This window comes from Xiphophorus maculatus, chromosome 12 (assembly GCF_002775205.1).
Source record: "Xiphophorus maculatus strain JP 163 A chromosome 12, X_maculatus-5.0-male, whole genome shotgun sequence".
Classification (NCBI taxonomy): Eukaryota; Metazoa; Chordata; class Actinopteri; order Cyprinodontiformes; family Poeciliidae; genus Xiphophorus; species Xiphophorus maculatus.
The window spans coordinates 6,850,170-6,877,876 of record NC_036454.1 but is presented as its reverse complement, the minus strand read 5'-3'; the positions used below and the strand labels follow the sequence as shown (position 1 = coordinate 6,877,876).

Genomic DNA, 27,707 nt, shown 5'->3' with positions numbered 1-27,707 from the left:
TAATAGGAACATTAATGATGTCTCAGGGCATAATGTGAGTCATGCTGTTTGCTTTTTTTAATCAACAATCCTGTCTCATGGGACAGATGCTCAGCGATAAAAGGTTATTAACCATAATAGGCTAAAGTTTGTGGTATGAAATAAAGCTGTTGCTGTGCCAACCTGATGTTTCTTGAAAAACACCTTGTCTGATTCAGTCCAAACATTTTACAAGAACTTCACACAAAACACCAACATATGACTTCATTTTTTTAATGCTCCTTTTTTTTCTTCTCTCTTCTGGACAGAAGAACAACTTTAAATGTTGCACAAAAAACACAAATTTTATAACAAGGCCTGTAGATTTGAATTCAGTGACATTCAGTTCAACAGCAGAAACTAAATCATTTCTTGAAGGGTAGAAAACTTTTATAAACTTCTGTACAAATTATACAAATGACGACTCATTACGAGTTCAAATGACAGATGTGCTCCTTTCAGTGTAGACGGCATTGTTTGTCATAAGAATGATGATCCGGGTAATCATGAAGAACAAGAGATTGATTTTGAGGATGAGGTTACGGAGGTGATTCGTCTTAAGTCAGGAAAAGAAGCATGATAGATCAGGCAATGATTGTTTTGCAGCAAAGCATCTTGAAGACGTGAAGGTGGTAAAGAAATGGCATGTATTACTGTACAAAGGGGTGAGCATTGTACAAAAAATAATTCTTTTTCACAGCAAACAATTTCTACTGAAATGGCAAAAGCAGATTCAGAGAACATTAGAATGAGCATTTGTAGTTGTCGCCTTTAGAAAAAAAGATTACACTGAATATTCAGGTTAATCTGTTTATGTCGGATCAACTTTCCCCCCTTGGAAAAGCTGCCTGTAATTGACATCATCCTGTACATGCTCAAGTTTGATGTTTATTCAGTAATAATAAGGTTTTTGAAAATTGGCAAACTAAACCTACTGAGAAGAAAACAACAGGATTAAAGTTCTTTGAAAAAAGTATTCATGCCCCTTAATGTTTTCCAGGGTTTTTTTTTGTCACAACCACAAACCTCAGTGTATTTTATTGGAATTTATTTGATAGATTTACACAAACTAATGCATAATTGTGGATAATGGATAAAGGGGGTATAAGTTTTAACTTTTTTTTTTAAATGCTCCATTTGCCTTCAAATGATACTAAAGTATCCCTAGTTAAAAGTCCAGCTGTCCAGTGAATGTATTAGGTACTTTACAGACCATTGGTGAACAAACGTTCTAACAGGTTTCAGCCTCTGGGTGTGCAAAACTAGTAGAGACATGTTGCAAAAGACTTTCAACTATAATTTCAGTGCATGCAAATTACAGCTGTCGCAGCCTTTTGTTCCAAAAAAGCCAAAAAACTCCAATAAAGGCTGTGGGTGGTAACAGGTGGATTTGGATTTGTAGCTGTGTAGCTATGGTAACTTGAATTCATATTCACTCCACACTTTACGGATTTTTTATTTGTAAAAATATATGTATTCATATATTTCTCTTACTTCACAATTATGCATAGCTTTATTTTCGTAAGTCACAGAAAATTCCAGTAGAAAATACACTGCAGTTTGTGGTTTTAATGTGATAACATGTAAGAAAGGTCAAGGAGTAGAAATAATTTAGCAAAACTCTATATGAAGGCCTTTTAGTGTGCTCCCTTGTACAACGTAACAGTCCCATAGAAATGATTTTACGAGTCCCTGTCTTCACAATCAAATGCAAAAGGCTCATGTTACACCTCTCTGGGCCATTCGTAATACCAACAGTGTACTGAAAGCAATTAGTAGTGGAAAAATGTGTCTTTGCATTTCACAAACTCATCTTAGTTTGTCATAGAAAGCTAGTTTTTCCCCAGATTACTTTTCATGTGTCACCAATAAATATTTTGTTTTGATACAGAAAATTAGGCAAGCAGGAGAGCCGACAATGCCTCATTTTGCAGTCTACTGCTCTTCACTTTGAATAATTTTTTCCTGTTTTAATTTTTGATGTTGTGTTTTTGTATTTGATCCCCACATGGTTCCATTAGCTAAGTCTCCAACTTAGTAACCAGCAACCAGCAACAGAACAAAGTAGGTCTGTTGCTGGTTGCTGTCTGCCCACGCTGTGTACACTCACACACCTCACTGATTGTAAAACAATAAAAAAATAAATAAAACTAGCTCTCAAAGATTTAAACTTTTTGTTTGATTTCTTTTTTTCAGTTATATGTTAAGTTAAGCCAGTGTAAAACAGAATATGAGAATCTTGCACGCAATGAAATGTGGTTGGCAAATTGTCCTTTGAGCTCCTAATGACAAGATTCACTCAAATCAAAGTTATGTGCTCTTCATGTACTAATAGAATATAATCCAACAATTTACAAAAGAAAGTAAATAAAATTTTAAAAACTACTGTGAAAATTGTGCTTACTTCTACCCGTCAGTGGCTTTCACAGGCTTTTACTTCACTCATATAACAATTATGCAACACACTGTCCAGTGCTTTAGCACAGTGTTTACATACCTTAAACTGTTTTCACATTATCACATTCCATCCATGTTTGAATTTAGACCAAGACAAAGAAGCCCAAAATTGCAATGTGGAAGGAAAATGATACTTTGCATTTATTTTCAAGAAACAGAAATTAAAAGATTATTATATATAACTTTTAACTAAAATGCCATGTGTGGAAAAAATGACCTCTTTCCATAACAAATCATCACTATGAATACATCTACTTTATGAATCGATTGACAGTGTTAATCGATTGACATATTCCTTTTTTGTTAAGGAATATGTGAATAGGTCATTTTTGTCACACGTACCATTTTAGTTAAAAGTCAAAATGTTAAATTTGGGTGGTATCATCACTACAGTGGAACATGGAGGTGGCTGTGTCATAATGTGGGACAGCTTTACTCAGCAGGGACAGGGAAGCTAGCTTGATGCAGGACCATTTTCTTAAACATAATGCCAGTACTACATAGAATAACTATGATCAAAAGCAATTAATGTGTTAGAATTGACTGGTCAAAGTTTGTAAGTGTTGAATTAAAATTTTGTGAAACTCAGTTGAGAATTTAAATTGTTGTTTACAAACACCATTCATCAAACCTGACTGTGCTTGAGCTATTTTTTAAAGAAATTAGAAAAATAATTATGTGGATGTGCAAAGCTCATAGGGGCGTATTCCAAAGCACTTTAACTTGTCAGTGCAGCAAAATAAATACCAAAGTCTTCATATTTTTGTTTGTTACAAAAAACATTAGACTTTTTTCTTCTGCTTTATTACTATACACTATTTTTGCATTAGTGTACTTCAGAAAATTCTTATGAAATGAACAAAAGCTGAGCTTGGAAATGTATTGGAAATGTATTGGAAATGTATTCTCACTGTAGAATGCACAAGGAAGCCACTGAAAGATCCATCTTTATTGAAAAACCATACTCATTAAAAAGAAATTAGCTGAAAATTCAATGTGAGAGTAGTTTTCAAAACAAAAGAGAACCTGGACATCTAAAAAAAAATAAATAAATAAATAAACACTTTAGTAAAACACTGAACTGTATGTTCTCTTTGTTGTTTATTGCATAGCCTTGAGGTTATTACACACCTACACGTGTGGGGGAAGAGTTTGAATATCCAGTTAGCTTACTGTTTTCAACAAACATAAATATCTATTTTCTAGCTGTATTTTTTGTGGTTGTGCCTGTGCAAATGCTGTGCACGTTTATTAGAAAATAAAATAAAAAAATTCTCAGATCCCTCGGTGATTCAATGTTTCAGAAGCAAATTCTTCACAGAAAAGACAACACATTCATTCTACCGGATGCAAAATATCAATAGAGGTATTTAACATTCTTGTGGTTGCTATTGGATTTTTGAAATTTATTCCATTCTTTCTCAGTCACATGGAAGAGATTAATTTGCTTCTTCAGACAAACGCGTGTGCCGATTTCTAAGTTAGCAGACCATGTAATAGAATCAGTTAAACTCAGATAGTGTCATTGGAAAGTATAAATACCCTCCTTTGGCTCTCAGTATCTTTCATATATTTTCAGAAGAATAACTCCTGAGCTTGACTTGTAATCAAACAAATATATTTTCTTTCAGTTTAGAATTTCTTTCTAAGATTCAAGAAAGTATGGTTGACAAATGCTCTGGTAAAACTACAATCTATGGTAAGTGTAGGACGTTTGAAACATTCTGCAGCTAAAATGTACTAATGTGCATGTATTTAGTCATAACTAGTGAAAATCTTGGTGTCAGTGTGTAAAATAAAATGTTTTGTTTTTATAAACTTAGTTGCTGAAATGGCCCTAAGCAAGGCACTTAACTCTCAACAGCACAAATGCAGCTGATTAGTGGCCACTTAGAGAAAATGTCTGACATGCTCACATTCCAAATTACAGCATTAATATTTTTGGTTAGCATTATTTGGCTAACATCTAGTGCTTATTTCTTTTTGTAAATAAGTTTCACCGTCAAGAAAATATTTTTTATGGTGTTTTATTCTGTTTCTCTAATTGATGAATTACTTTGTGCTCTACCAGCTGGAGAATTATTATGTGACTGTTTCAAATAATCTGTTGTTTTTAGAAGAAATATGGGCATGAATCATAAGAGGTTTTGAAACCCATTTTCTTTGTGAAAACCACAATCTTTTCCTGGCACTAGGACTGGAACCATAAGATAATCAATTTAGTAATATTTTCAGCAAAAGCACACAGAGTGTCATATCTGAGGTAGTAAAGACTTAATTTCTAATGCTCAACTAATTTAAACATTGGAAATAATTATACATAGTTTGAAATTGGCAAACTAGCTGAGTTGAGCACTTTAATTGAATCCCTCAGTGCATGTGTACAATACAGATGTCAATGCAGAATAGTTGAAATGTGCTGTGATTTTTACAGATGATTATTGTTGTGTTGATTTTTGCTCAATGAAAGCTTTTAATTGTTTTGAATCTGTATCTCCCTGTACTTTAGTTATGGCTAACTGATTGGGGTCATAATGTTAGCTGACAAATGCCACTTGATTACCAAGCTGTTTGTTCTATAGATGTACTGTACACATACAGATACAGCACACTGGAAGAAATTTTACATGGCACACCTTGTTAAAGGTCTTCTCCCAGCAATTTTTTCCATTTTAAAATTTTTTTTTATTAAGGAACAAATTAAATGAACATACACTAACATCTTTGTTAAGTTCAGGCAAAGATGAGTATGTTAAAAATAGATTTTTGATTGGCAACAACAAAACGAGGAACAAGTCTCCCTGGGGGCATTTTGAGTTAATTACAGATTTTGACATCATTATCTTTCTAATGACGTCAGACACATAGAAATAATAAAAATGTGGCCATAATAGGGAGAAAACAGGCTTCAATGTGTCAGAAATATCATCCTCAAACCTGATCTGGTACCTGAGGCTGTCAACAAAAGCTGTTCATTTAGATTAAAGAACTTGTGCAAACAAGGGTGAGCGTTTGTCTTGCTTATCTAGTTAGAAATCTATATTTTTATAGGTTGTTTAACTTTTTTCCATTTTCCAAAAAGGCTGTGAGCTTTGTCTTGGAGTCGTCTGTGAACCCTGAACTTTAGTGGACTTAAATCATGCCTAAATACACACTAGACCATGTAATAGAATCAGTTAAACTCAGATAGTGTCATTGGAATGTATAAAAAAAAATGAGGAGCGAGGAACTATGTTTTGTTTCTCAGCTGGCCGGGAAACAGCCTGGGATTCCCCAGGAGGAGCTGGTCTTGTATGTGACAAGCATTTTTAAAAAACAGAAAAAGAAAAATTTTAAAGGTTTGAAAAACTCATTTTTGTGGAGACTTCATAGGCTGTTTGAAGGTGAAATTAGAATATGACTATCTATGCCTCAGAATCAAAACCATAAATTCTAAATTTATTAATTCATAGGTACCAAAAGAGATGGAAGGGTTCTTTCAGAGCTGAGAAAGACTGAAAGCTATGTTTATTATTTTTTCATCACTGTATGATGTGTTAGAAATGATAATAAACCACAGGAGTTATTACCATAAATGTTGTGATAATGTAATATATTCAAACAACAGAAAATACATTACTTGCTAAATTAGATCTTATCAATAACAGTTTAGCGGGTGAGCTGCTGAGAATGTGTCTCTTGGGATCTAAGCTTCACAATCATCTTCAGGCATAGAGTGGAGAAAGGCCTCTCTGTTTGAAAGTCTGCGGTTTTGTTTTATGACCCACCCCAGCAAAGTGGGCCAGTACTGACCGCTAAAGGGTCCATTCAGGCATGAGGGCACATGTACAGTTGTATGTACGTGTCTGCGCTGTGGCAGGAAGAACAGGCAGGAATAGATGGGGTTGAGGAAGCAAGGTGGAGCAAAGAGAGCACAGGTGGCAGGGCAGGCAGGTGGGCGGTGAAACAGATGTGAGCAGAGCAGAAGACGAACATAGTCCCTTCGATGTCTCCGTTACAGCCTAGAGCAGGAAGGGGAAGGGAAGGGGAAAAAAAAGAGCATTAAATTGGAAGGTGTCTCCACAAACAGCCTTGCAGGACTCTACACTGTAGGGTCTACAGTGTAGGCAGTTTATGTTCAGACAGACAAGTTATGATGGCATGCACACAAATCCAGAGAGCTTCTTTTTTCTCAAAAAGATTTACCCTATTATGCGATACTATTCATTGTCATGTTTAGGTTGAGTAATTTTAGCTAACAGCTTTTATACGAATGTAGTCGCTGCAAAATCTGCATAGAATTTAGAAACCAATAACATTTGAGGACAATCTTTTGCATCTCATAGACAGCTAACTAACCCTATTAAAACAATGAAATATGTTAAAATTTAAAACAGGTCAGACACAAACTTACCAGCTTTCTTTGTACAGTAAGCTATAGTTAAATTTTAACAATTGCCATTATCGTGATTAATATTATTTTTATTTTGTTTGAGCTTAATCCAAAATGTGAGTTGAGGCTTTTTTTGTAACTAACTGTATATGCCCAGGATTAATAAATTAATCTGAGACTTGAACACCTGGTGTGTTTTCAGTAAGTATATGTTTAAACACAATAAAATGTATCAAATCAGATTCATAAACGGTATTGTGGTATAACAATACAACTCAATTAAGCAGAGCATGCTAACTGTCATGTAGGATGCTGTAGTTATTTAGCTTTGTATGGAGATGGATAGATATTTAGGGCATATTACTTCTCCTTTGGAACATATTACTTATAAAAAATGCTGTTTTGGAAAAGTTTAGGTTGCAACATTTACTGTTTTACTCTGAGACAATTTCACGGTTTATTTTACATTCACTTTGTGAATATTGTCAGTTGACCTCACTTGGTTATTGAGTATACTGGAAAGAGAACATTTAAAGTATTACCTCATCAAATGATTTTACATATCATAATTAGCATTTAAACTGGCAGCATTTTGATTTTTTTCCTTGCAATATTATAATTGTTTTTTTAACTGTGTAAAATCACATACAAACACACTCAAATCTCAAAGAAATTTTTAGGTGTTTGCCGTGACAGAGAAGAGATAATATTGTTCCACAGTTAATCACCAAAAACCTTGAAAAGTTGTGCTCTAGATTACCATAAAATCTAAACTATTTTTATATCTTCCTGCTGTTCAGAACCTCAATTCAAATTTCCCATTAATGAAAATCACTATGAATCTTGGCGGGTTCAAGTGACACTGTTATTGTGCATTGTCTAACAGATGGGCAAGCACAGGCCTTGCTGGAGGGAAAGACGGGGTCACATCCTCCATCCTCTTGGGTTATGTAAGATTTATTTTTGGGATGTACAGTTCAAACCAGCGCGGTTTGCCAAGTAGTTGTCAGATCACTCTCAGTCTCTAAATCATGTGAAATCACCACAAGTTTGACCGCCAAAGCTTTCTCCCCCAAACCTGTTAGGTGTGCAGCCTCTGGTTATTCAGAGGCAGTAAGACATTTTCCATTTGATTTGACATGACGAATATTTATGGCATTGCCGTTAAAATTATTCCCCCACCAAATGAGGCCAACAGCTGCAGGGGACTTATTGTGAAGAACATACAGGTGCTGTCTGTATTTCCTGGCTCTTGGGCTTAACAAGCATCTCCTAACTGGCAAGACTTTGGGCACAGTAATGCTGAACCTTTCCTAATTTCCTCTAATGGCTCACTTGGTAACGCTCCCTCTTTCTGTCTGTTTGCTTGCCAAACCTCTGGTCAAATGAAACAGCATGTCTAACCCACATGGTTGTCTTTAAATAAACCAAGAAAATGGCACATTCCTTGGATGCTATGATGTTAGCGGTAATCTGTTTCTCTAAATTTGCTGATTTAAAAAATGTATACCGGGTTGCTTTTTTAAGTTATTTGTCTCAGTCATGTCTGTGAAGACAAACAAAAGCTGTCATAATTAGTGTCTTCAATTTAAGGATGAGTCAACAAGACACTGTTTTAATGTCTTATTTTTCCTTAAAAAGTCTGAATAGGATGAGAGCGTAGTGTAGCAGCTCATAAACTTAGTAAATTTATATGAATTAGTCTAAATGAGCAATGAGAGAAACAGAAACAAAACACAAATGAAACTAAGAGTTCAGGACAACCTACGGATCAAACTGTGAAGCTCTTGGTACCCGTTCAATTTGTTGTAGATTTCTTGGTGGTTTCTCCCCTTAGAAGAATCCGGATACAAGTTTGACATTGAGTGAAGCTTTGAAGGTGTGGGAAATGTAAAACCAAAATCTCCCCAAAATTTTGATGAAGGCCACAAAGCACAAAAATAAAAAAAATAAAAAGCATTTGTTGCAACCAAATCTGAAGAGAGTGAGGATGCCTCAGGCCTAATTTAGAACAGCAAAACTTCTTGTTTTTCTGTTTTTGTCTTAAAATAGCTGCACCAGGAGCAAAATCCGGGAGAAATGTCATCCCAAGGTTCAGAACAGCAAACCAGGAGCAGACTTGGAAAATCTGTGGTCATGTCATCCAGTGGAGAAATAGATTTTATTCTTCTGTTTTACCGGATTCATTAAAAAAGAGAGAAAGTCAGTTCATAATTGTAGATAAAATACTATCTCCAAGCAAAAGCTGTTACACTTAAATTTTCCAGCATGTAATCATTTTATTAAATACAAGAAGCTTACTTAGTTTATTTTAGTTAACCATGGATTGTTATGGATTATTTGAATACCATTATTTGAATTTCTAAATTAGCTAATTATTTAAGCAACATTTTGACATATTGACAACAAGACTAGTCTCTGTAAGAATAACACTTCGCAGTAAAACCCCCCACAAAAAACAAATATATATATATAGATTAAGGCTAAGGTTGCCATCATTGTGGTATAGTGTTATAGTTAAAGCTAAGACACCAGCAAAAGTAATTTGAAAAGCTCTAGTAAAATCAGTCAAATGTATATAAAAACTGAGATCTAGTGTGTTATGCTCTCTATAGTAGGAAAAAAAGCTATTATTCAAAGGTTATTTTTCTTCTTTTTGCGAGAGCCAAATTTGTTAGGTTCAAATACTGTAACCTGGAGGAAGGTTGGTGTACAAAATATTATCATTGTTTAGGTTTTGACAAAGTGGTACTGTGTTTGAGAAAGGCTATAGTTGGTTAAATTACAGAGGTACTTAAAAAGATGTGGAACCTTTTTCATAAATATGTTATATCCTGATACAAAGTACTAGACCAACATGTTTCAGCACCTTGCACTATTACTGGAACCCCTAGCAAAGATGTTTAAACAAGTCTTACGTTGTGGATATTGAAGACCCGTTTTTTGCTGCAGTCCTCTAACAGTGAGATTTCCTTACCTCCTCTATCATCCTCCTTATTGTGCATGATGACAAGATAAACTCCAATCCTCGTCGATACTTGTGTTTCACAGTTTCTATTATTTCAGGCTCAGATTACTTTGAATATGTAAACACTGCCAATACTTTGGTAAAATCTGTAAATCTGTAAATACATTCCTTTAAAACATTTGTGTTTTCTGTGATATTGCTTACCCTTTTGTCTTGGTCATACAAGCTCTTGAGCTTACATCATGACAAAAATAATGAAATAAAAAAATGAAACTGCACAAAATGACTGATATTGTTTTGGATTTTAGCACAAAAGAAGCGGTGATGTGATGTGATGTGGGCTTCTATGTAATTATTTTTAATAATCCACCTCCTACATTACATTTATTACACATCACAAACTGTGTTTTTAAAATTATCTACTTCTGTCAGAAAACCCTATCCATTAAAATTACATTTTCTTATCTCTGTCATTTTGAAAAGTTGCTAAGAGAGGTGGACTTTTTTTTACATGTTAAAACAGACTTTATTATCGTTCAGATTATAATCATTTTAACAGTAAGATTAATTGTAGCATCAATAAATTAGAAACTTCCTGACCCCACTAGGGACAATTACTGCCCAAATACTGCAGTACAGTCTGAAAATAAGCACTATCTTTCATACAACACTTACAGTTTATTGTTATGGTAAGTAGGATTCTCAGTCCCAAACATGTTTCTAGTTCTTATCGCAGTAAATATACATTAAAAAAATTTGGAAAGCCTGAAAAAGTTTATCAATCATTTCAGAAAGCACAACTCATATTATACAGGTTAATTACACAGGGTTAAATATTTGAAGCCTTTATTTCTTGTAATATGGATGTCCATAGCTTGCTGACAATACAAAACCCAAAACTCAGTGTCTCAGAAAATTAGGTCAATATAAAAAAGTTAAATACTGTAAACTCATGGTGTCACATCCTTATCAGTTAATTAACTCAAAATACCTGAAAAGGGTTTCTGAGCCTCTAAATGGTCTCTCAGTTTGGGTCATTATGCTTCACATTCATAGAAATACTGCTGACTTGAGAGATGTTCAGACATCAGTCACTGACAGCCTCCGCAAAGAGGGTAAGCCACAACGATCTTTAATAAGGAAGCTGGTTGTTCCCAGAGTGCTGTAAGCAAATGCATGTAAGGCTGAATGAAAGGAAAACGTGTGGTAGTAAAAGATGCAGAAGAAACAAGGATAACGGCAGCCTTGAAGGATTTTCAAGCAAAATACTTTCAAGAATTTGGTGAATCTTCATGAGAAATGGACACAGCCTCTGTGTCTCTACAGAGGTGGAGACAGTGGTGTCTCCAACAGCCACTGTGCTCAGACAAGTCGTACACATGGGTACAAATGTTTTCGTCCCCATGTGAAGCCACTCCTAAATCAGAGACATCAGACATGTCTTACCCAGGGGTTAGATGAGATTTTCTAAAGTCCACAGTCAATGCAGATATCCACAAAGAAATTTTAAAGCACTTCAGTCTTCCTTCTGCTGACAAACTTTTCATAGATCTTGATTTTGTTTTCTAGGTGGACAAGGCACCTGCCCACATTTCCAAAGGTACCAAAGGCTGGTTCAGTGACTATGGTGTTACTGCAGACTTGTCTGACCTGAATCCCATAGAGAATCTGCGGAGCAGAGTATTGTCAAGAGGTAGATTGGACCAACACTAGAACCAACAATGCACATGAGATGAGTTTCCATTCCACCTCAGGAGTTCAATCTGTGTCCATGCTACGCAACACTGATGCATGCAAAATGAGGCCCAATTAAGTACTGAGTATATAGAAATGAACACACATTTCACATATCACTTTTTTTAGTCTTTTGTAATAGCTTTACTTTGTGAGAGACTCAAGTTTAGATCTTCATCATCTGTAAGTCAAAATAGTCAAAATGACAAGAAATAAAGACCTTGAATATTCCACTCTATGTGTAGTAAAGCTGTACAGTTTAAGAGTTTCACTTTCTGAAATGACTGACAAAAAGTATTGAACCTTTTCATCATATTGGCACACAAGAGAGTCACAGCGTTGACCTCTATTTTGTTTTCTGTTTTTGTTTTTTTTTTGTGCCATTTTTGTTCTTTCTTCTTATGAAAACTCAAAAGTCTAACTAGATAAGCCTCACTTGTTGTAGAAGGGCACTATGCTTTTTGAGCATAAGTCTCCATGTGCTGCTCAAATCAACAATGCATATTCAACTTGTAGACTCCAGTCAATTTCATGGGAAATTGATACAAATATCTACATATTCTAGTCTTAGAATATGTCCTTGGTTTCACAGGTACCCGTCATTTTCAATAAGTTTTGTACATAAAGTACTCGAGAAAGATGGAAGATAATAACTTTCTCCACTTGGAGATAACAGGAACGGTGTTTTTCTCCAGATTGTCAACAACAATTTTCTGATGTTCTCAGAAAAACATTTCGGTCATAAAATATTTCTACGTACCTTTAGTGGCGATCAGACTAATGATATCCATTTAACTGTCACTTTTAATCTGAGGAGATGGAGCAATATGGAACATCTGAGATTTTTATACTTATTATTTTAGCAACTCTAGGCAATATGTTTCTCAATAATGACTTTAGTCACAACTACATTGGGTTCAGTTGATTTTGTTTTATTTGCCTGTGTGAAAATCACCAAAAATCAAAATGGGTATGTGTGTAGAGTTGTACAGTTTTAAAGGCTTTGCAAACTATCGAGTATCCAGAAACATGTTATGCAACACCTCTCTGAGGACTTTGTTAAAAACCAAACTACAATCTGCTTCTTTCTTTCTGCCAGTATTATCAACTTTTTGTGCTATGTGCCAAACATTTTATTTTGGAGTTAAAGGGTGTCATATTGGGACATATTCAGCAGTCATTTGATAACACTGAAAAACTTTTATTTTTATCACCAGCAGTTTATTATCAATGTTCTGTAAGAATATTGTCAGTATGAATAACTCAGAGATTATAGTTTAAAATGAAGAAAAAATATGAAGCGAACAAAACCATAGCAGTTGATATGTCTTTTTCCCCAATTAATACATTTTGTTGTTAACACTTGCAAGATTAGTTTTTATTAAAATAAGTATCTTGGGTAAAAAATAAAATAAAAAATCTATTATGTTTTCACATTTTGCATTTATAACAGATCTGAAAAGATAGACGTTATATTTTGTTTCTTCAGGATTTGTTCAGAAATAACACATTTTTATTGCTGTTAGATTCTACACTCCCTGGCCAAAATAAAAGTCGCCACCAAAAAATGGTCACACTCTCTAATATTTTGTTGGACCGCCTTTAGCTTTGATTACAGCCCGCATTCGTTGTGGCATTGTTTCAATAAGCTTCTGCAGTGTCACAAGATTTATTTCCATCCAGTGTTGCATTAATCTTTCACCAGGATCTTGTATTGATGATGGGAGAGTCTGACCACTGCGCAAAGCCTTCTCCAGCACATCCCAAAGATTCTCAATGGGGTTAAGGTCTGGACTCTGTGGTGGCCAATCCATGTGTGAAAAAGATGTCTCATGCTCCCTGAACCACTCTGTCACAATGTGAGCCCAATGAATCCTGGCATTGTCATCTTGGAATATGCCCGTTCCATTTGGGAAGACAAAATCCATTGATGGAATAACCTGGTCATTCAGTATATTCAGGTAGTCAGCTGACCTCATTCTTTGGGCACACAATGTTGCTGAACCTAGACCTGACCAACTGCAGCAACCCCAGATCATAGCACTGCCCCCACAGGCTTGTACAGTAGGCACTAGGCATGATGGGTGCATCACTTCACCTGCCTCTCTTCTTACCCTGAAGCACCCATCACTCTGGAACAGGGTAAATCTGGACTCATCAGACCACATGACCCTCTTCCATTCCTCCAGAGTCCAATCTTTATGCTCCCTAGCAAACTGAAGCCTTTTTTTCTGGTTAGCCTTACTGATTAGAGGTTTTCTTATGGCTACACAGCTGTTCAATCCCAACCCCTTGAGTTCCCTTCGCATTGTGCGTGTGGAAATGCTTTAGCGTTCACAATTAAACATACTCCTGAGTTCTGCTGTTGTTTTTCTTCGATTTGATTTGACCAAACGTTTAAGTAATCGCCGATCACGATCATTCAGGATTTTTTTCCGACCACATTTCTTCCTGGAAGACGATGGTTCCCCACCATCCTTCCAGTTTTAATGATGCGTTGGACAGTTCTTAACCCAATTCTAGTAGTTTCTGCAATCTCCTTAGATGTTTTCTCTGCTTGATGCATGCCAATGATTTGACCCTTCCTAAACAGACTAACGTCTTTTCCACGACCACAGGATGTGTCTTTTGCCATGGTTGTTTAAGAAATGAGGAGTTACTCATTGCATCAGCTGGGGTTAAATAACTTGTTGCCAGCTGAAAGATAATCGCCTATGCAGTACTTATCCAATAGGAGGCTTGTACCTATTTGCTTAGTTAAATCCAGGTGGCGACTTTTCTTTTGGCCAGGCAGTGTATTTCTATTTTATCATGAGCATTATTTTAGATTATTTGTCAAAAGATGACCAACATAAAATGCATGTGTGACTTTATTGAAAGTTTCATTGGTTTTATAAATTTCATTCAAAAAGCGTTGTTACAGACAGAATTATATTTATTTCTTTTGATTTATATTATTTTGCTTTCCAGTTAATAAAATCCTTATTTTCAGTTTCTCTCAGTTTGATCAATCCATATAATACATGAATGAGCTTAATGTACTGTTTGATAACTAGGATCAGTGAGAATGTAAGTGAGATTTAATTGAAATAACTTTCTCTGCAAAGTGCTTCAAGTCAACATATGTTATAAATTAGCTCTATATAAATAAATGGAATAAGCTGAAGTGAACTGAATAGTTATGATTTTGAATGGAATTTATTAAATAAATATACTTTTCTATAAGGTTTTAGTGTATTTAGACACACCAGTACAGTAGATGCATTTAAATTTTTCTCAGAACCATAAATGCAATTTTTAATTTTTGTTTAGTTTGTTTCTTTTTTTGTGTTACCCACAGTGAAAAGGCCCTGGGCAGTGACTGGGTTCTAACACTTTTAAGAATGTCCACATAAACCAAACATTCATGCTCTGATGGGCCACAGCCTGAGATTGGTTAGGTGGATTCTTTACACTTCAGTGGCTGAGCCTTAACTTCAAAACTGAAAGTAGAGCAGAAGACGAAAAAGGAGGAGGAGAAGGAGGACTGCCTGGTGCAGCCAGTTAGAGCTCTATCTATATATCTATCATTCCATTTTCCTGCTTCTTGCCCTCGCTGACTTACTGTGTCTTCAAGCAGGGATTCAAAGGTCTGACGCTAGATGAAACACACACAGAAACTCAAACACACACACACACACACACAAAAGCATGCACACACTTTCATCAAAATGCCAGCTTGTTCACGGATCAGTTGCATAAAATGAAAGACCAAGATCTCAGAATTTGTTCTGGTTGAACTGCTTCAACATTGATGATTCCAGTTTGTATTTGAACCTCTCTAATATTAATGGTGGATTACTTAAAATATGAACCAGGATACAAATTATGCTTCTGCAATAAGAGATGAATTTGCTATAAAGCCTCTTACATAGCTTTACCTGAGATAGAGGGAGCTACTATTTTCTAAGGAAAATTAGAGGTGTTCTTTGACGAGGGCCACATTTGAATTTGGTAAAATGTGATCTGTATTCAGAAGGTACCTGAATCTTAGCTGTGCACAAATGGAAATGTTAAAGCGCAACTACACAGGGAACTAGCTTGATAAAGATGAGTGCCTATTTACTCTGATTTTAAAGTGGTGGCACTTATCCTTGAGTGACTTTGAGAGCATTTTATCAATTAAGAAATAAAAACAAATATGAAACAACAAAGTTGAGAAACTGACAGACGGCACTGAAGACAAACAGCCTCTACTCTGTGTTTTTTCAGTTAAAGAATACACAACACATTCCTTTTTTCTAAATAATAAGAAATTATTTTTGCTCGGACCTAAGACAGCATATGAAACCAATATAGACAGTATGGATTTTTTTTAGTAAGAACGTGAGGATAGCATACTTTAAAAATGTGCTAAATGTGGTCAAATTACACTCAGGTGTGCTCTGTTTCTTTTGCATAACCATAGTAAAACTTGTATTTTATGAGGACACATTGAATAGACCAAAGCAAAGTGTGACATGCATTTGCATTCAACACCCATAAGTCAGTTGCAGCTGCGATTATTTTTGGCAGATTCTGTCACTGTATCCAGAGGTACTTATATCAGTTTGAGAAGCACAATCCTAATTTATTGAGGGCTGATGGTGCAAACTTTCAAAAGGTTCCTGGTCCAAAACTTGAATGAAATGCTTAAACTGCCTTCTAAGGATATGATTAGGTTCTGCAGTCCTGGTTATGACCGAATTATGTGACTGATTATTATTATGTGAGTGTCTTGAATAGAGAAACATCTAATAATTTCAGAACACTGGCTTCGTGCTCAAATTCCTGATTTAAAGCTTTCTGTTGTATATGTGCATTTACATGATTACTTGTAACCCTTTTGCAATGAAGTATCTCCAAAAGATTAAATAAAAAGATTTCTTTTCTCATTTGACCTCTGAGCAACTTGCCACAATATTTTTCATTTCTTTAATCCAACTTCTTTAAATATAGGGGAATGCCAAACTGGACCTTTTATTGCCATTCTGCCTGCAGAGTTTTTAATTTAATAACTCTCTCAGACAGATTTCCTAGTTCTTCTTACCAAAGCAAAGTCGGAAATGACAAAGTGTCAGTGTTTCAGACTTAGTAATTGCTTTGTGACGATACTTGAACCAAGGACATTATTTCTTTTATTGAAGTTCTCGTGACGATGTGAGAAGCTAATATTGGGCATTACCGGAAGGGTGAATCAAGTTAATTAGTTTTTCTTTTTCTTTTAAAACTTCAAATAATATAAACCTGCTTGTTATCATTTCAGCTGTGTCACATACTGTCGTTTCACAGCAGTCTCACCACCAGTACGTTATCTTGACAGTTGGGGGTTAGAATTTGTGTAATAGCACTTATAAGCAGAGTGTTTTGCATGAACCAGTGCTCACGTAAAAATATATATTATATATAAACATATCCATATATTATACAAAACTAATGGTTGCATGGATATTTTGCCCCTAAGAGTCTTTTTAAAGTAATAGATTTTTGTGCTTGTTTTTTTTAATTCAAATCCAACATTAAGATACATAATAAACTATGCTTATCCTTTTTGATGCCTCAGTCTTTAAAACTTAAATGTTTTTGGCAGAAAGTGCTAATAAACCACTAACTTTGTTCAGTGAAGATGCATCAAAAATCTTTCATCAAAGTAAAACATGGATAAAGGTTGTGTAAAAGAAAATAGAAAACATCCAAAATGAAAAGAGTTTTTTTATTCTTATACACTTTTAAAGGATGAGTGCAAATAAAAGAGCTCATGACCAAAATCTACTCATCACTAAGCCATGGACCATCAGGTATCAGTAAATACAAGCTTTTTGGTAGCTATAATCTACAACACAAGGACAGAATCAAGGGAAAAAAACAACACAGAATCTATGCAATCAGAAATAAAATGAAGGAAAATTAAATTCATATGAACAAAAACAAAAGGGAACAAAAGGAGAACACAACACAATTTGTACATTCAAAAGAAAAAAGCTCAAAAAAATCCACAAGGAATATAAATATTACGGCAAGTGATGATAAAACATATTCTACAATCTGTTATGTACACTTGGCACAAATGTTATATATCAGACTTCCTGTCAGGTTGTTGACACTTTTTTTTTATCTATACAGGTTGTAACTCTTTATTTAAGATGCCAGCCTGACCTTTCAGTTTACCTATAAATATACCAAAACAATCTTTCTCTTAAAGCAAGCTGTAGAAAAGTTTAGCAAAGCTTGATGTAAATGTAAAGATGGAATTGCTTAATGATCAACGGCATCAGAAAATTGCTGACATATATATATATATATATATATATGAAGAATTATTTTTTTAAATAAATCTCTGTTAGTCCTTCTCATGCACTTGAAAGTTGTAAACAGTAAAAATTTAAGTGATTTGCTAACCATATTTGAAGAGACAAACAGACTTCCAAACAATACGGTGAAAAAAAGTAGCAGATTGTTTATATGCATTTAAAAACACTGGCAGATGTGTTTATAATGAGGTGGAAAATGGCTATTTCACATGATTAGATTGTCTCTACCTGTCTGACGTGGCCGGAGAGAGTAAAAGCAGTTTACAGCTTATGTGATGTACTGTCCTGTGATGATTCGTGATAATATGACTCAGGTTTGCTCTTCCTCTAAGACATACATTTAAATCTACTTTAATATACAGCATGAAGTAGAAAAATGGTTTGGGCTGGGGTTATCTGAGTTTTGATATGTCTCTTCTGATATGTTAAAGGGAAAGTTTTGCCAGATTTTAGTTACTTGTTATTTTACAATAACAAGAACACCTACAGGTAAGTAAAATATTTATATAAAATATTTGTGCAATTAAAGTAACATTACGCATTTAAGATTACTTTGTGCTCCACGGTAATCTTAAGCGGTCAAAAATAAGTGGATGAGGAATAAAAGGCTGTCATGTTCAAAACAAAAATAGGGATTAATATCTTCACAATGTTCAATCAAATTTACAGCCAACATTTGTATAATGAACTTTTCTCATATCTTGGAGAAAAGTTATTTGTAAGTCAGTTTTCTCTAATTTCATGTATACTAGATTACTTGCAATAGGAACAAGACAAAAACACGACATATGACTGTGTTACTTTTGCAGCCACACACCTAAATGCTTCAAATTCAAATTTGTCCTCCTTAAAACCATGGGAGCAAAAGATTGACTTTGATTTTACTTTTGATTTGCAAATAATGGCATAGTGCCATGTTTTGTATTTTTTTATTTATTTTTTTTAACCTCATGTGCATTAGATCATTCTTAGGCCCTTTTGTGTTAAGCTCTAGAACTCAAATGTGCATTTTTCTTTTGCAAGTTAATGTGTCATTGAACTTTTAAACCATAAATTAGTAAATCTTTGAAAAAGAAAAACATACAATTTCATATCATCGCATCTGCAGGATGAATTTTTTTTTTTTTCAAAATGCAAATCTTTTATTTTAAGATTAATGAACATGGGATACAATTAAATTAAAAGTTTTCTATTCAGTGACTACAACACTGCTTATAACCACCCCTGACTTGATTTGTACAAGCTAAAAACAAACATTTAGAATTTATTTTGACCTGTAACACTCAAAGTTTTCTTGTTAACATTTTTAGTTCCATATTCTGTTTAGGAATCCCTTAATTACACAAACCTTTATTCTCAGAGTTCAGAAAGTTCACATTTAAAGGGTAAATATTTCTTGAATTAACTGAACTGACTACATAGTAGCAAGCGTTAGCTTTTTATCTTTGTGTAATACAATATGCAATTATATTTACCTACTTTATCTCAAGTGAACTAGTTCTTGGTGAAAAGGGCTCAGTGACAGCATATTTGATATTTAGTTTTAGCAACAGTTTGGATACATTTCAAGTGTCAGAAATTTCACAGGAAAGCATCAAGTGAGGGAATCCTGCTCAAAGGCTGCAGCTGTTCTAACATCTACTCTGTTCACAGATAATATTCAAAGCTTAGGCTAACCAGAGAACAGTCTCATCAAAACAATGGCCTGACACATTCTCAAACAGGGACACTGCCTTCTTCACATTCAAATGTTACGGTGGAGATAAAAAGACATTTAAGTTCAACAAACACATGAAGAGGACATTCATACATGAAAAAACCATGAGGTAAATATGACAAAATGTGTCTACAGAACCAATAGACATAAGGAATGGTAAGACAATGTTATGAATATATGCACAGTATGTGATGTACAACAGCTACGATCATTCAAAACAAAAAAGCAAGACGTGAAAATAATATATACATTTGTTCTCAGACATGTTATTTTTTTAAGATGACGTGATCTATTGAAAGTTACAAGGAAGATACATCCAAGAAACAAATTAAATATAATGAAGCAAGCGAGTCACTTATAAAAGACTGAAAAATAAAGGAGAAATATACAGTGTGTTTAACATCAAATTAAAGAAAACATGAGTCCCAACTGCTTTGAGGAAGTGGACAGTCAACTCATTTGTACACACAAATGCCAACATTCCTTAGAAATACACACAGCATGGGCAGTTGTCATCACTGGACTGGATTTTAGATTCAGTGCATTCTTTAAAGAGGTGGGATATTTATGTGGAGTAATGGCGGCGGATTGGTAAAAGTAGTGGACTGTTGTTTTATGGCCTAACTCATTTGACATACTCAGCTGACTTCCAGAAGTGCCCTGGATGGGAAAGGCGGCGGTTCCTTTTTGGCAACTTTTCCAGTAAATCTACCAGCTTGGAGAAACTGGGCCGCTCTTCTGGCTTGTACGCCCAACACATTAGCAAAATATCCTGGGAAAAAACAAGCAAAAAACAAAAGCAAAACAAAATGGAAATCACTTCACTTCTGTTTTGCTCACTGGATCAAGATAAATTACCTTGCAGAAGTATTCAAGGCGGCAAGTAACTATTTGTGAGGTAATTTCCTTGCAAAAATTTACATATACAGTACAGACCAAAAATTTTGGACACACCTTTCTAATTCAATGGGTTTTCTTTTGTGAAAACCCATTGATAAGTTGGGTTTTTACCCAACTTATCAATGGGTAAGTTGGGTGAACTTACCCATTGATAAGTTCACCCAACTTATCAATGGGTAATTGATAAGTTGGGTCAATTACCCAATTGATAAGTCAGATTCTCTGAGAATCTGAGAATTCTCAGAGATTCTCAGATTCTCAGAGAATCTGAGAATCTCTGAGAATCTGAGAATGTCCCAGATTCTCACTTACTTAAGAAGTAAAGTATAAGTTACAAAGTTCTTTGTATTTATATAATGTGAAACAATATGATCACCAATAACTGAAAGAAGCAATTTTGTTAAAAATAATGTTATTTCTTTATATTTTGTATTTTCAATTTGTCAGTGTAAGATCATGGTACTGCAATAGAAACTGAATTTATTATTAAGTTGTTTTGTTTTCTTTTTTCACCAGAGTTGCTAATAACTGTGTAGGGAGAGAAATATGAGAGAACATTTACATCTGAGGAGAAGATATCAGAGGTGTTTTTATAAGTGAGGTTTGAAAAGAAAAGGATAAAAACAGCTTTGAAACATTTATATTTTTTTACACATAAGTCCCAGCAGTTTCCTATTTTTTAATCAGAAGAAGCTCAATGTTCGACTCTTACTTTCCCTGCTAGACTTAGTATTAGTACAGTCATTCCATTTACCCCAAAATAAAAAAGTAATAACTGGTATTTTCTCACTAAAGCTAAAATTTAATCAACAATTCCATCACAGCTGCGAGTAGAACTCGTTCTAGTTTTATCTATGTTTAATTATTGCTTGCAAGCCTTTTTCAGACATACTTTAATCAGCAAGAACCCTGAAGTTTAATTATATAAAATGAAATAATGGATGTTGCTAATTTACAATTTAAAAACTTTTTTAGACTTAGGCACACTTTCAGAAACAGTGTGCCTAAGTGTGTCTGTATGTTGGTGTAATTTCACCAACATACAGCCTATTAGATTAGTATGATGCTAGTTAGTCATGATCAATTTGTTGGATCATAATGGTTTAAAGAGTTCAATGTTTTGCATTGGGTCCAAAGTTTACATTGCTGGATATTGTTTGATGCTTCTAATTTTAAAAGTGAATTAAAATAAGATGTGTTGTGTAAATTGGGCCTATATAAACATGACATTTTGAATTCATCATAATTTGGAAACTAATGCTGTCAGAAATGTGACTCATGATCAAGTTAAAAAAGGAAGAAAGTCCTTACCAGTATCTCCTTCCCCATCCCAGTTTGGGCGAGGTTAGGCTTCATGCCACTTCCAATCTGCCATATGATCACCTCCGCCGGCTGACTCTTGTAAGGCCACTCACGTGCATGTAACTCATACCAGATGGTGCTGCGAAGACAGAGACGAGTAGAGTGCGTCACTGCTTTGAACTATCTTATCTCATTTTATTAAAGAATCATATGAAGCAGTAGAATTCAGATAAGCAAAAACGCTACAATTCAATTAATACTTTCAAAATTAGACCACACTGGTGCATAGAAGGGATCCATGCAGAAACATTGAAGAGTTATTTATAGGTTAAGATAATATGTTTTATCATGAATCTAGAGTATTTGTAAATATGGTTAATGCAGAAAACACATAATTTCTTTTGGTGCAAATAGACCATTTTCACTCCTGTACAACATGTTTGAGTAGAATAAAAATAGCTCAATGCCAGGAGTAATGAAAAAATAAATAAAAGCAGACGCTTGATTGTTGATGAATATGCATAACAGCCAAGGGGGTCACCTCCAGGTAGCACAAAGGCCAACAGAGCAGCGGGACATTGTGCACAAGTGCTGCGCTTGTCTTCCTTTCAGAATAATAAGAGCGATGAAGCATCCATACGGGAGAACCGTCTGAAAACGCTGTTGTGTTAATAGTCAATAGAGCAGGGTCTACCCCCACAAACCAAGCCATAATGGATGTGGAAGAGAAAGTGGAGCCAAAGTGATTTTTTAATCAACTTAGGGCACATATAAAATTGGTCATTGAAGGAGGAGAATGGAGAGACTTTTGTCTGAGAGACTTATGTGACACTTAGAAAATCAATCTATATGTAGTAACTCTCAGATTCAGTAGGATGAATTCACTCAAAATGTGTAACTGCATTTTTTAAAGGCAGAAATGAAGCAAATCAAAGACAGTCTGGGTGGGTTTGAAGAAAGACATGGATGTAAGAAAGTGAGGTTTTGGTACTGATTTATTTAATTCAATATATTACTTACTATTACCACGAACTTCAAGAACAACATTTACCTTCAAATCTAACCAGATGCTCACCTGGACATCTGGTTAGCTACTCATAAACAGCTAAAAACAAAGGAGTACTACAAAAAGTTTTCAGAAAGTGGGTTAATAAAAATATTATAAAAATGCTAGTTAACATTTCTATTTATATTTGCCTTTTACTCTGATTAAGTAGCTGGCTTATATAATGATATACTCTCCATTATGTAGCTTCGTTTATAGTCTTTAATTAAACTTTCTAAGTTTGCTTCTATAACTCACTGGCTACTGCTTGAATTTTTGCTCATTTTCGGATTGTCAACAGTTAGCTATAAATATCCAGACTCAGACACCGTCCGGACAAACAAAGACCTGGACATCTGGTTAGAGGACACTCACCCGAAAGCAAAGACGTCTGACTGTTTGGAGAAAGGAAGCTTGTCCTCCTCTGTGTCTGGAGAAAGCTGCTGAATAATTTCTGGGGCCAGGTGACACAGCCAGCCATTGGGGATTCTCAGTTTGTCTTCTCTCCGGCTGCAAAGCAGGAAGATACAAACACGGAAAATTATTACAAAGTGCGTCTCTTCCTGTTGTATTGTGATAACTTGCTTTAATGTAGTTTGTTACATCCAAAAAGCCAGAATTCTGGTTTGCTTTTAAACAGCTTTGTCATATATTAAATTGAATTTTAAGGATTGCATTGTGTCAAATTCCACATGAGGGGGGAAAAAAACGACAAGCAAATGCATGATATTGTCTTCAGCCATCTGTGGTGTTGTCATGTTTTCAGATTAAAAAATAGAGTCACAGGTTTGCCTTAGGCATTTGAATTTCCTTGAAAAAACATAGCAAAAATAATTATTGTTTCTGGAGGCTTAAGGCCAGTGTGGTTTGACATTTAGACTTGTATTATTAAATATATACAGCTACTGTTTGGACAGCTTGTGTCACATTGATTATTGCAGTAGATTTTAATGTCAGTGCAAATAGTGTTGTGATCATGATTAGGGTAAATGTAATCACTATTCCTTTATAATAGAAAGACTAAACTTGAATTACAAAGTGTTTTGCTGATAAAAACGCTGGTTTGGTTTCAACAAATGTGGGCGTATTTACTTATAGAGAGTAAAATGACTCAGTGTAAACTTACCTGATGCCAGCAGCAAACCAGGTTTACTTTTCTGTTGCCAATCGGAATGGCAAATTTGGGTTACATTTACTTTTAATTTTGTGAAAAATGAGATAAACAGTTACAAATTGGTCTATAGATTACAGTCTCGTTGGCTTATGATCAATTAATCAAGACTTCTTACACGTGTCTTATTATTTAATTATAATCTTCTATTTTAATTTCTATTAGAAACATGGAGTCAAACATATACTGTACATCTGTTGGTAATTATATATTGTTGATTCATTATAAAAACCTCAAAAATCTCAACTTTTCTCTTTTGCTGCGTCATACCATCTTTGCTTTTCTCATTTAGTTTATTTTCAATTTCAAGGGATCACCTAACCATCAAATTTCCATGCTCTGTATATACACAAGCACCTGCAAGGTAGGACAATTGAACTAATCAGAGAAAAGGTGATGGCGCCGCAATCTTTGACTTTTTGAGTCTCTCCGATGCCACTTTTAGGTACTCTTACCCATTTAAGAACCTCAAGATATAAATGTGTAGATATTTGTTTTGTGACGACAAATGTCAGCCTTGCAAAGATTTTCAGAAGGATTTAGATAGGAGGCTGTTTCTGGTGAGCTTAAAATTGTTCTTTGTCTCCTTTTCAAACCTTCCTTCATGTTGCTGGAAGTGAGCTTAAAGTTATTGTGCCAATGAAGGACCCAGGACATTCAATTCAAACAGTTTTCTGACAAAAGAAAATGAAATATGTAAGATTACTGACCTACTCGGTGTGCTAAAGGAACAGAATCCAGTACCTGAGATCCTGGTAAGCTTTTGGGTTGATGTATATGGAAGTCTTAATAGAACAAGTTTGTAAGGGTAAAAAAAATAATAAATTTTTTTATCAAGGCTTCATACAGGGACAGTCTGATAGTACTATATTGTACATTTCTAAAAACCCTCTTATACCTTTGGCATAAAACTTAAGGGTTTTGTAAAAATTGCCAATGATATTTATGAGCAGATGTAAATATGTAATTGTGGCATATTTTGGTACATTCAGTAATTACTGTCATATTTTAAAGATCAAAAAGTAATTCAGTAATAGTGTATACTATTACTGAATTACTGTTTGATACCACAACAAACCTAATAATTCCTTAGTGTTTGAAATTTTGCATAATCCATGATTTTGCTGTAAATATGTGTTAATGCAATAAAAAAAGCTTGTGAAGATAATACACATTTGATCAAAGTTGTCTGTCTTCAACTTAGATGAAAGAAAGGCTCATCTTTGAAACTTGGAAATCCTATGAAAAAAGACAAGAAGGCTTTTAACATCTCTGCGACTTCTGAATTCAGTTTTTATGAAGGAAATTACTCTACGGTTTCGTTGATATTTCCTTTTCACATTTCCCTAATTAATAGTGGGGTTTTTTTTTGTGTGGCGGGGGGTGTTTCGTAGCAACATTAGATCTTACATTTATGACTAAATACTGTCTAAATGGGCTTTTTATTACCATAATGGTGGTAAAGTACAAATCAAATCAAGCCAAATATGTGTTCTTGTATAAATATGTTTCCAATCACCCTGTCACAGCAAAAAGCTGCATGTGTCAGTTTTTAATTAAGCATTCAGGTGTTTATTTGCAAAACAAATGTAAGCTTCTGTCTCTAACGTGCTTTAAAAATATTTACCTGCCAGCCTGCAGAACTCCAGATATGGTAAAAAGTCCAAAGTCAGTAATGACGACTTTGCCGTTATCATAAAACACATTCTTGGACTTCATGTCTTTGTGTAAAATCCCCTTAGCGTGGAGGTAGCCCATTCCCTGAGAAGAAGGGGAAGAGAGATAGGTGAAAGTTCTGTAATGCGATGTTTGCTGCTGAAGTGTTCCTGGGAATCAACGTTGATTTTTTTTTTTTACCTTGACCATCTCTTGTGCAATCTGTCGCGTCTTGTTAACGTCCAGGACAACCTTGCCATCCCGCACCACAGAGTAAAGTGTCCTGCCTTTACACAAGCTGACAGAGAGGAGAAAGGTCATAAAATCAGCATAAAATCAGCATAAAAAAATGAACCAAAACTCTGCATTGTGGAAAGTAAAACACAAAATAGATTGAAGCCAAGATTGTAGGAATCTGTATTCATAAAGGTAAAGTTGCATTTCACAACAAAGTTTATCTATATACTGTCCGATATGAAGATCCTCTTTATGATTCCCCTACTCATTCAGAATGGAGACCAAGATGGCCTGCATGATCTGCACTTGGATAAGTAAAGCCTTCATTGCAAACCTGTGAAGGACTGATTATACAGTAGAATCATAAAAAGTTCATCTCTTTCAGTAGTTCACTTCAAAAAGTGTCCCCAACCTGTATTGGTCCTTATAAAAACACACCGAGTCATACAGTGTGTTTTTGTTGAAATGGATCTTTATGACTGAATCTTTGTTAATCCAGATTTTATTAAACTTATGCTTTAATTTTGTGATTATTAAACAATATTTTCCTCATTACTGCATTTCTGATAGAAGGTGTAACACTTCTCCAGAGCTGCCCTCAGAAAATGCATTTTAATAGACAGCTACCCAACCCCTTACTGCCTCACACTTGGGACCCTCAACCCCAACTGGTGACCAGCAAAGGACCCGAGGCCCACGATTCATGCATATTCATCTCATAGCAACAAGCTGACAGGAGCCAAGTCTTTAGGAGCCGTCCCACTTCATTCTTTTTCTCAAATGCAGCTTCCCGTGTCCGATGGCAAATACCTTCACCTCTGACAAAAATAAATAAATAAAAAGCTAATGAGGCCATCTTAACATGCTGAGATTCACCCCTGTGTTTCAAAATGAGGTGGTTACGCCATGTGCATGAGTAAAAAAGCAGCAATGACATCACAGATGACGTCAAACGCATAAAACGTGTTCTGTGTCCTCTGCAAAAAATCAATCCAGACTTAGTCACAAAGGAAACAATCGAAAAATAAGGAAGCAATCAGTGTTAATGATCTAACTCACGCAAACAGAAATTCCTAATTTAAAAATAACCAATATACTTTATTTTAGTTTGATTATACTAAACTAAGTTTCACATTGACCTATATAGGGTTGCTAGAGTTGCATCTTAAAGATTTTCATCCTCATCATCAGTCTGATATGTAGAAGCAGGATAAAAAAGCCCCCTGTTGTATACTGACATTTGCTATTATTTTGAGCAATCACCAGAAAAGGTTTCCAAGAGGCAGGCAGCTCATCTGCCAGCTCCCCTGCATTCACAGCAATTTCATCTGACATCACCTGCAATCATAAAACTACAACTACAAACATGTAACTTGTTACACAGTAAATGTGAAGAAAACAGAGATGTGTTTCTTGCAGAAATGTGTTTGCTAAAAAAAAAAAAGTGCATATGAATCCAGTGAGATTCTCCATTCTTTTGTAAATAAATGGAACAGGAAAGAGAAGAAATGAGAGGATGATGATTTTCTGTGTGGCTCTTTTTTTCAGTGTGAAGATAACAATGGCAGTCTCCAATATCCAAACAATTTGCTATTGAACATAATTAGCTTTTCTAATTAATTAAATGAGAGCATTTCTTGTGATGTCCTTGAATAATAACAGGCCCCTCTCCCTATACTGTGAGAACGCAAGCACTAATCCATGAAATAATTAAAAGGTGTTAACTACGTGAGAAAATTCATTCAAGTTCACTTGCAATGCTTTATCTGCTGTCAGCCTGTCAGGAAAAACCCACTGTTTG

At 34.9% G+C, this 27,707-nt stretch overlaps 1 protein-coding gene across 3 annotated transcripts in view; it reads right to left on the bottom strand.

Moving 5' to 3' along the window:
- Positions 1-259: 259 nt before the first annotated feature.
- Positions 260-27,707, bottom strand: part of ksr2 (kinase suppressor of ras 2) — a 109,091-nt gene continuing 81,643 nt past the window's right edge. For 2 of the 3 annotated variants that reach the window (XM_005803834.2, XM_005803836.2), the window contains 5 exons: positions 25,871-25,967; positions 25,641-25,774; positions 23,218-23,352; positions 21,807-21,936; positions 17,496-20,367 (listed from right to left, as the gene is read on the bottom strand). In XM_005803834.2, coding sequence (XP_005803891.1) covers positions 20,221-20,367; positions 21,807-21,936; positions 23,218-23,352; positions 25,641-25,774; positions 25,871-25,967 — 643 coding nt within the window. In that variant the 3' untranslated portion in view covers positions 17,496-20,220. Of the gene's footprint in view, positions 6,477-17,495; positions 20,368-21,806; positions 21,937-23,217; positions 23,353-25,640; positions 25,775-25,870; positions 25,968-27,707 lie in introns of those variants that run through there. The other variant, XM_005803835.2, reaches the window with a different exon arrangement.